Source organism: Temnothorax curvispinosus, unplaced genomic scaffold (assembly GCF_003070985.1).
Source record: "Temnothorax curvispinosus isolate PA1 unplaced genomic scaffold, ASM307098v1 QBEX01010178.1, whole genome shotgun sequence".
Lineage (NCBI taxonomy): Eukaryota > Metazoa > Arthropoda > Insecta > Hymenoptera > Formicidae > Temnothorax > Temnothorax curvispinosus.
Genome location: NW_020219958.1, coordinates 44,636 through 55,575, shown reverse-complemented (window position 1 = coordinate 55,575; position 10,940 = coordinate 44,636). Strand labels below are relative to the sequence as shown.

Below are 10,940 nucleotides of genomic sequence, written 5' to 3'. Positions count from 1 at the left end.
ATTAATATTTCCATTGTTGTAAATCAATGGAGTTAAAATAATACTGTTTTGTGTTAAAATAACAAATTTTGACATACATGGTAGTTAAAAACATTGTTATTTAATTCAATTAAGGTAATGGTTTAAATTTCATCCTTTAATTTTAAACACAGTGTGTATCTCTATCTTCTCCTCCACGCATCGAACAATTTTTTTATGTTTACGGTTCCGCGGTACTCGCGGTACGTACCTTCATGATCTCCGCGAGGGCTCGACGTAAATTGGCTTGCGTGGATGCACCGCCGCGCGCAGATAACAAACCCTCGATCGTTCACGATTGCCGTCGACTTTTCGACGTCTGCGACATTGCACGGGACGGATGTGATCGCGACGGAATATAAAAGAAGAATTATCCGCGAGAGAGGTACCCCGAGCTATCAACTCCGCGAGCCGCACCGGCGATCATTAAGCGCCATGCGAGGAGGCGACAGCGACAGCGACGCGCGAGAGGAGCACCATGATATACACACGGTGGAGAGTCGGTTCGCGCTCCGGGCCCTCTCGCTATAATAACGTAACTCCCGGTCTCGCGCGCGCGCTCGGCCCGGACGCTGTGTACGCCACACAGGCGTAAGAGCGAACGCGACGCGGTACGCGATCGTAAACCCCCTCACTCTCTCCCGTTCCCGTTTTTACCCGCACGGCGTACGTTCGCCGTCGTCGAATGGGCGGCATGGGCATCGATGGGCGGGCTCCAACCCCCGTGGTTGCGATTCGCCCGGCCGCGTTCGGCCCACCGCCGCCTCGAGGAGAGAGAGAGCGAGAGAGGAGAGAGAGCGAGAGAGGGCGCGAAGGTGGCGCTGCCACGCGGTCGCAATTCGCACGCGTCTCTCCCCCACTTGAATCGCCGAGCGTGTCAGCGTGGATGAGAGTGATAGGGGCACGGCGGCCGCGTCGCGCTGATTGGCCGCGATCTTGTCTCGATCCGCGGAAGAGAGCTGTCCCTCTCTCGCCTATCGGTCTAGCGAGAGAGACGACGTCAACGGGTGAAACGAGGGGGGGGGGGGAGAAACGCGGACCTCGGGGCAGTTACTCCGTACCGATGCTCACGTTAATTTGTAAAAAAAAAAAAAATTATACGTATTACGCGTGTGTACCATCGATATTATTAATTCGCGCGTATAAAATATTTTCCTCTTTCCTCTTGTGAAGTAGGGCCCTTTCTCCGACATCGAACATGGAAACAGTTAATTTCGGCCAAAACTCGATTAACTTGTCGAGCGGTATAACTCGCAATATCTCATTAACTTGGACGGAATTATTAAGTCATTTGGAAAAGCAGATTAGATAAGGAAATGACGGATTAGAATTTAAAAATTTCGAGCCGCGAACAATTCCGTCGGTTAAAACCGGTCACCGATGGAGTTAATCAGTATTTAGGCGAAGTCACCCTATAATGTCCATTTCTACCAATGCAGATTAACTTTAATCTCGGTTTAACTTACTTTCTATCTTTATCTAACTCTTAAAATTAGAAAAAGATGAAAGGTAAATTAAACCGGGATTAAAGTTAATCTGCGTTGATAGAAATGGACATAAGGGGGTTGGTTCGCGAATTGACAGGCGCGCTCTGGCCTTTCGGAGCTGCTTTTATCGCGACGCGAGGTCGACGCTGCAGAAGCAAAGTTAAACTATACATATCTCGATGACACGTGTAAAATCTACAAACCGCGGGCACGCAGGAAGATGCAGCGTCTCCCGGCGTAGAGGGAACGTTGATATGAAAAATGGTCGGCGGGCACTCCCGCGTGCGCGCGGGGCCCTGTACGAGAGCCTGCACGGCGAACATAATAAATAACAATACGGAGTCTGCCTACGGATACGGGGATCTGCATATAGGTCCTGGCCTTATACCTGAACTGCCGCGGCGCGTCATTAAAATTATTTATGAGGAAATAAGAATCCGAAGCGCGCGGGGCCCCGGAGGTTCGCGCGAATATCCTTCTCGCGCCCTACGAAGGTGCGCGCGCGCTTATCCCCGATCCTCTTTAGTCAGCTAATGTCTGTGTGCGTCCGACGTTGGTAGATTAGTAGATTAAACTTAGACGTGTGTATTCTCTCTTTCGCTCTCCCGCGCAAATTGCGGGTGCGAACGAGCTATCGATTGAACGCACCCTGCAAACGTAACTGGTAATAACATCATTGGACAGTATAATTTTCTCTTCTTAATACTAAAGTCCAGGATATCGAGATAATTAAGATAACGTTAGAGTGTTCTTCGCGGAAGCAAAGACATAAAACTCTCGTTTCCTTCACTTCTATGTCGTTACATTCTTCAACATGCGTTAACGAGAAAAATTTCGATCTGTTTAGTATCTGCTGTAAGAAATTCACGTTACTCTCACCTGTTTGTTTTCGGCTGGTGCCTCCCTTTACACGCGCGCTCGCGCGTTTGCGCGCGTCACTCAATTAGCTACGGGCGTCTGTTTATTTACATAATCAGCCCGCGGAGTATTTAGCGTATCGATCACGTAATTATCGAGGCGAGCCGCCGGGCCCGCAGACCGGAGGCAACGGAGCTCATTTCGGGCCCGGTATAAGCTCAGCGCGCGCGAGAGCCGAGAGAGCGAGGATGAAGAGGTAACGCCGTAGGAGGTGAGAAATAAAAATAAGGAGCTCGAGGGAATTCTCAGCTGGGGGTCATTCCTGACGGGGTCGATTTTCGTTCGGGGCTTCGAACGATCGACCACCTGGCCGCACATAGTTACACCTTGTAAACGGTCACTGTCTACCGCGCGGACCGAGCAATAAACGCGACCGAGAGCCGACTCGTGCTGGCTGGGCTGGCTGGGCTGGCTCGCTGGCGCGTACAACACGGAAAGGTATTCAACTGAGATTAATCGCCGTAGATTTGTCACGGGCATCGTTGCGGGAACGGCCGCTTATCTCTCTCTCTCTCTCTCTCTCTCTCTCTCTCTCTCTCTCTCTTTCTCCCCTCTTTTTTTCTCTCGTTCGGGAGGAACGGCGTTCCGGAGTGATCGCGTCGACAGCCGTCGGGTCGAGAAGACAATTTTCAACGATAATTAATCTTACTCCGTTGCAATCCCGTCCATTGATCCCGTCACGGATTACGGCAGTTTAACGAGCTCGTATTTGGACAGTTAGCTCGGGAAGTGTCCAAAGTGGTAAGCGAAATCCGACGATCTGACATCACGAAAACGTGCGTGGCGACTTTCTTGTTGTAAAAATTAATTTTCTGGATACGGGTTTGTATACGAGGCAGTGTCGCGCGATCCTTCTCGATCGACGTATTAGGTTTTTATTTGTCTCGCGATCGAAAACCGTAATTAGTATCCCGGTGATTCTCAAGAAGTATATATAGGATCCTCGCGAATCCCCCAAAGTGCGCGCCGCTCTTCGTCGCCGCTCGCATTGTTCGCCGTCAAATCGACGCGGCAATTTTGCAAACGACCGCGACTCGAGAATCGTGCGAAGTGGTTAAACGGCGGGGCACTCGGTGATCGAACGGTCGCGCCGGCCAGTGAATGATACGAGAGGAGCGCAAACGGCGCGGCTCGCCGACTCTGGGGTTCGGTTCGGACGTGGCGCGCAGCGTAAAGACAGGCACCCGGTATTATTAATGCCCCCTCGACACTCCGATACCATAGAGCTAACGATTATTTACTTCGAAATATTTATCCCGTATCTCCGTGCACGCCCCATTATCGCGGCCGCATGATAAACGGTCCGGTGTGAAAAATCGATTTTATTGTCAGTACGTGTATACGTATGCGTGTATACACGTGTACGTATATGTGTATACGTATACACGATGCATTCTCTCGCAGGCATTCTTCCCATAAGCGGCTCTCCCGCGCTCGTACTCTCTCGCGGTTAACTCCGCGAGAGTATGTAACGTTTCGACAGTCGAGCGTCCATCGACGGACCACGGGATGATGGATACGCCTACTCTTGATATTTCGGTGATCAATAACGCGCGGCTCTCTCGCGGTGCCGTTCGCGCCGAAGGTGGGAACCATTATTCACCCGTGCAGTCGCCGGTGAATAAATAATTTACTTCGTCATACCAGCGGCCATCAGAGGACCAACTTCGCGGCGGCGGCGGTCGAGCCCTTTCCCCGAACCCTTTGTGTTACCGATAATAAAAGTATGCGCGCGATTCGGTCTCTTCTTGGGCCACATCGTCGGAAACGATACGGCGTGTAGAGACGCGAGCGTCTCTTCTCGGCCGTCGATGTGCTATGGTGTTCGACGGTTCGATGCGCGTCGAGAGGGCCCGGGCAGCCGCGGACTTTGAATGGCACGGTCGATTTATCTCCTTTACCGCGAGAGACCGGGCCATCAACGCGATCGGACGGGGGTTCGCGTGTGTGCCCGTCTGCCTGCTTATACCTGCGTATGTGTACATACGTGTATCTGCGTATGCGTGAATACGCGTCGTTTCGGTTACGCGCGCATGCCTATACGGACGAAAGCTGACCGCGGTCGGTCACTATTTGGAAGCATGATCGGTAGTTTCGATTCAGTACGACGCAACCTCCCCCACCCCGCATCCTCCTTTGATACGATTATTATCTCGGACGACGATAATTAGCGCCTACTTAACAATCGACTCGTATGCGCGCCGCTTTTGTGCCCCCGACCGAGCTCAGCACCGTCTCGATCGGGATTTCGCTTTCCACGAGATATCATTCTTACAAAAAATCACGCGTTATTAGGCGTTATTACCTGGTTGAGTATGTTCAATTAATTTTTTTATGTACACTGTGCGAGAGAACAAATTAGTTGTTACTACAATTTCACTATAATTTTTAGTTATTTTCGGTGCCAGCCACATTTTTATAGTTATTTTAACAATGCGAATTAGAGCTGACTCAATATTACATTGTTGTTGTCATAGCTTTAACGCGCATTCATTTAACCATGATATGATTTTATACATTATAACCTGTAATTTATGTTTAGTATATATATAAGTCGTACTATACTTATAAATATAATGAAAATTACTATAAGTTAAACATCTATACATATAAGATTATTTTTACTAATGTTATAGCAATAATAACTATAAAAATAAAAACCTCAACCATAATTATTTTACTATGCAATTATAGTCGCAAATACCAAATACTTTTCTCTCAGTGTACCACACAGAAAAAAAAGAAGTTTAAATCAAGACTTATATAGGAATTTTTTCTTAATTAAACTATATATATAAATACCTTCATTGTCCGTTGAATGTCCGTACGATTGATCGATATCTGTAATACGTAAAAAATGAACGAATCAACTCGCAGAGGCGACGATTTAACTAATTGTTCGCCGATTATTTAGACCCCGGTATAATCCCGTCGATTGACGAGCGGCCAGTTTCAAGATGTGGAGCATTATCTCACAGGACGGGCGCACATTCAAAGAGATCTATAAAATCTAAGCAGCCATAAAATAGGTCTCCGAGGTGGCCTTGTCTTGATCCTAGATTTACGTGTATTAAAAGGGAATTACAATATTAATAAGGCCTTTTTAATGGGCGAGCGCGCGGCCTTCATGTTCGGGACCTTCGGAGCCCTCGGCTAGGAGATCTTCGCCTTCCTTTGAAACTCGTTACGATTTCAGGGGGGTTTTTCTAATGCCGGGAACGGAGCAGCCGTAAATATCGACGGAAATATCGTTTATCGTTATTCACACGCCGGCGATATATCATTCCGTTCGTGTCCACACTTGGAAAAATCACTCTGTGATGCTCCTTTCTCTTTCTCCCTCTCTCCGTTTCTCGTTTTTAATACAGACGATATAGGCTAGTCTCTGCGTAATCGATCGCACTACTTCTTCTTTCAGACGTTCTTCGCGAGAGAACAGCCAAAACAAAAATTTTGCATGTCTATCCGGACGTAAAACTTTGGACTTTTGGTTTTTGTGCTACAATAAAATAGAGTTAGAGGTGTCTTGTATGCTGTAACAGCCATTCCTTCATCGTAACCTTAGGCTTCAGAGGGATTTCTTTTACGAACGGAAGAGAGGCAACTATTAACCGGGGTGCAGACGCCGCCTCGCGACCTTTTAAATTTTAATCCGGCAATTAAAATATGTTAAGCAGCTACTTAATATGGTGTATGCACGTGTATGTGCATATAATATACTACGGGGCAGGGACTCGCAGTATTTCATATTTAACGCGAAACCGTAACTCGCCGCGGCTGCCGCTTCTCGCCGCTATATCCTTTTACTCCCTTTTTGATTTATAGGTAATTTATTATGGCTCTCTTTCTCCATCTCTCTCTTTCTCTCTTTCTTTATCTTTCGCCTCTCTTATGGTCACCGCGCTTCTTCAAACATATACGTGGAACGCGTTACACATGCGTGTAGAACGGTCGATGATTTTGATGACGCAGCTATACATACATGTATAATAGAAAGGAGATAGGTTCGAGAAGGATTCCTTCGTAGACAGGATATATTACCCTTTTGCGAATATTTTACATTTACGAGTTCGAGTAATAATTGCGATCCTCGCGCGAAGGAAGCGAGATTGAAATTTGAATTGATTACTCGACGGGACCGGATGGGACGATAAACAATTCGCCTTGCCTATTAATTTTCTTTTTTCCGAGACCGCGCTTTCCGTTGCTATATAGTTCGGCACAAGAACAAGCTTCGCGAGGAATCACGTTGATCAAGCGACGCCGGGCATGTCGCAATTATCATTAGCGATCATAAGGAAACTAACGTGCACTCCTCGAGACTATATGGTGTAATGACAACTAACAACATGCTTGCTGTGTGAGCCGCTCGTTTTCACCCGGTTCCAAGTAACGCGGCGGTATAGTACGATCGGGAGGATTAATATCGTTTGATGATAAACGCGCTCGCCCTCATGAGATGAGAATATTCCGTGTGCGCAATTCTTTTCGTCCCTTCGCGTAAGACGTAGCATAGTAAAACTGAATTATACCATTTTTTAATTGCATTTTAAACGGAAACGTACGTCTCTAACGTATCACGGAGAAATCGAGCGCTATATGTGCGCTCACCGGACGGCATTAATGCTCCCGTACATCCGCGCGTACACCGGCAAGACGCCGCGCCGGTCATCTACGAAGCCGTTCCCGAGCCGTTATTAAGTGCGTATTTCACGGGGAAACGTTTACGAGCAAAAACCCACCGACGCCATTATAGATACTTCCATTTTTATTGCGCCTGAAGATCGTTTGCATAGCTGATTACGAGAAACGGAGAACGGACGAGCGCGCGTATACCCCGCGACTGACGGGCTTCAGAGAAGGGCCGCGCGTTTCCTCTCTTCTTTTTACAATCGCGACGGAGAGGAAAGTCGCGGGGGGAGATCGGTGAAAATCTCGCGTAAGACGCGACGCGCGAAGAGAAAGTTGGCTCGCCCAAACAGAAAATTTCCCCGAAACTCGCGCGAGAAGAAGAGGACACGGAGGAGAATAATCGGGGCCGTCCCCCTTGATTCGCAATCTCGAGCGGAGGGTACTTGGAAACGAAATGGCAAAGGAGTCACAAACGGCAATCACAGCGCTAAGTACTAACCCAATCAAGCAACCGCCCTCTCGCTGCTTCCGTTCCTCTCTCTCTCTCTCTCTCTCTCTCTCTCTCTCTCTCTCTCTTCTCTCCCTAGTTTTCACGATGCCTACTTGAAGGAGCCTCATCCTCCCTTATTATGCCTCCACCTGAACGTTCGTCGTCATGAGAAACGGCGATTTTTCCTCGGGATATTTTCTCGAGACATTTGTAGATAACAATAAAAATCACAGGAATTTACAGTTAAAAACGAGGGGGTGAGAGAGAGTTTAGCGACGTGATTTTTTTTTCACAGATACATCCGCGGAGTATTAGGTAAACATATTTCTCTCTCCTCTTCTTTGCGGACTTTCCTCTCTCATTGTCAAAAGAACATATATCGCGAGGTAAAGGCAGACGAGCGGTCCTCCGTCCTCCTCGTCCTTGCTCCACTCCTATATCATTCCTTCTCCCCTTTCATAGTTCATATATCAAACGCTTAGGCAAGGCGGCGACACATAAATACCGGTACGCGGTGTATAAAAGCCCGCACCTCGGCAGGACGTATCCCCGGCCAGTAGATAAAATATATTAACCCACCTCGGGAGAGAGAGACTGCGCGACTGTTGGCCGCGTGGGTTTCACGATTTTCGGGGACACTTCCCCCTCAACCGTATACTCGTCGTTTCTCGCTTCCTCGCCTCGAGATGACTTACGACGAGCGGCGCGCTTTAAATTCTCCATTCTCGCGCGTGTATTTGTTACGTGTGTACGCATGTGTGCGCGGGATTATAGTAAACCGCAGAATTGTAACGATTCGAGGCAAGAAAAGAAAGATCCGAAAGTGTTCGGTGAAGGATGGCGTGTCTCTCGTACGCGCAAAGATGCTTTCAGTCAAATTCGAGATATGCTGTTTATAGACAATAAGGGTTTTCCCCCGAGTCCACCTCTTCCCCTTATCACGACGGCGAAATTAGATCGTTTGTATCATTTGCGACGGTACCAAACCCTGCCGCGTGCCATTCTAAGGACGACAATGGAGCCCGTGGATTCTCGCAGTGAGAGAGCGAGAGAGCAAGAGAGAGAGAGAGAGAAAGAGAGAAAGAGAGAGAGAGATCGGGGAGCCGGGGTCCCGAGAGATGATCAGATTATAGCGGAAACTCCAGGAACGAGGAATACGTTTTGCCGTTCGCGTACGCGCGTGACACGAGTAGCGAAACGCCGACATAAGGCATTGTTAGCGTCTCCAACAAACCGAGAACAAGCCCTCGGCCCCGGGGTTAAATGCTGTTAGCGCGAACTATCGAACTACCTCGATACCGTCGTCTTCTCCCGGTTAAGCGCATTACGTTACCCTATCTGGATGTCGAACAATCATTATCGCCGCGAATACGTGGCACTATCGATCCTAGAAAAGCTCGTTTCTTCATTCCATGAAAAAAAAAACTTTTTTCCCCTTTTTCATTCGTTATTATTCATACGCTATTTGGATGCCTGTTAGTATTGCATCTGTCAAATCGAGGATAACATCAAGAGCAACAGTGTGTAGAGTTTTTTCCGAAATATATAATTATCTTAATATATGGGTAACCGAGAGACGAACTCGTTTTTTTTTTTTGCTAGAACAAATCGCTACTCGAAATAGTAACAGAGGTGCGCTTATCGTCGGACCAGAATCGAGGCGAAGATAACGAGACGACGTCGAAGGATCGAAGGTTCGCGGTAACCGCGAAGGAGATCGCCAGATCGTCGAAGCGCGCGACGCCCGAAGCGGCAATTAAAACCGTTTGTCGTTTCATCGCCGAAGATAAATTCATAAGGGAGTCCGCGTAAAAAAAAAAGAAGGAAAGAACAGAGAGGGGGAGGCCGAATACACGTCGCGGTATGCGTGTGCGTGGCGTGCGCGCAGCGGCGCACCGAGTCTCGGCGATGATTTACAATAACCGTACCCTCGGTATATACGTTCTCTTAAGAATGACTATAAATATGCCGAGAGGGTGGTTTAATATGCGGTAGCCCTTTAATTTATAACAACTTATTAAATAAAGGCCCGCGGCCATTTACGCGCGACTCTCGTGAAGGCGAAACGGCCGCCGGGCGCGTCGATCGGTCGCGATAAATAAACAGCAGACTGAATCTCTCTAGTTCTCGTTTATCGAGCCATTTATCGGCGCGACTCGATATCGGGCTGCTACTACTATCGTTTTCGCCGTGCGTCGAGGTGTTTGCACTCCTCTCGATATACCTATCCGCGCTCCCGACGATCGTATCTGCATGTGCATTGACGTCGAAACGTGAGAACGCGAACGGTATCTCGTTCCATCGTATTCGTACATACACGTACAGCCGAGCACAGCCCGATGCACAATCGCGCACTTTGCCTGCGGCTATAGAAAACTATTTAGCCTCCCCCGGGATTCTGTCTATTCGGGGCGCGTGGCCGCGTCATTTAATAGGCGCATTCCGCTTCGCGGCACAACGGAACGTGCGACCCGAATTATTTATTCCTCACCCCCTAATCGCGCGGGGACGAGATGCCTCCGCTTTGGGCGAAATCGGCACGTACCGAATCGATGATTGGTGATAAATGACGAATGGCGGAAAAATGCTCTCTGAGGAAAGGCTTGAAATTGAAAGGCGCATCAGTAAGTGAAATCGGTGAAGCTAACCATGACGAATCTAAAGTACACCGTGTATACGCCGGCAACGGAGTATCCCGGGTGAGCTTGAGAGGAGAATTAGCCGACGCGCCGATTAATTTCGATACGTCGATGCCGCAGGCGTTCGGGGCGGTTGATCCCCCTCAACGCTTAATTGGCTCGGCTACGCTTGTTTCTCGCTCCCGTCGTGCGTGATCGAGGCGCCTCGTCAATGTAACAAACATTCTTTTACGAACCCGAGCGAGCGCTGCAACACGGAGAGCTCCCAGAGGAGACTCGTGGATCGTAAGAACCGAACGATCGCGCGGCGCGATCAATTGATCGTGCGCGAGACGTGACTATCATCTCGTATCATCTCTGTTCGCTATAGTCCCGCAAATAGGGGTTAAAAAGCAACGTGAAATCCGAGATGCGTATCTCGCGCGACGAGTCTCCATCCGTCTCCCTCGATGGGACGATCTAACTCGACGTCTCGCCGCTCTCGGCTTCGCGACCGCGTATCTGCGGTCCGGAGATCTCGTGCACACGTGCAACACAAAAACACCTTACGCGGTGGCGATTTTCTCCCTCGCACGTGCACGCGTCGTCCCAAGTCGCCTTTTCCGCCTCCCTCTCCCGGAGCTGCGGGGCGTGAACTCACGCCCACGCACGCGGGGAAGATAACTGTTGCGGGGTCATTCGACACGACGGCGACGAGCGTCGGACGCGAACACACACACACACACACACACACACACACACACACACACACACACA

The 10,940-nt window shown here is 48.9% G+C and overlaps 1 protein-coding gene across 3 annotated transcripts in view; it reads right to left on the bottom strand.

The window, feature by feature from the left end:
- The window catches only part of LOC112459857 (LIM/homeobox protein Awh), a 13,885-nt gene extending 13,314 nt beyond the window's left edge, over positions 1–571 (bottom strand). For all 3 annotated transcript variants that reach the window (XM_025024209.1, XM_025024211.1, XM_025024210.1), the window contains exon 1: positions 230–571. In XM_025024209.1, coding sequence (XP_024879977.1) covers positions 230–235 — 6 coding nt within the window. In that variant the 5' untranslated portion in view covers positions 236–571. The remainder of the gene's footprint in view (positions 1–229) is intronic.
- Between the last annotated feature and the right edge of the window lie 10,369 nt (positions 572–10,940).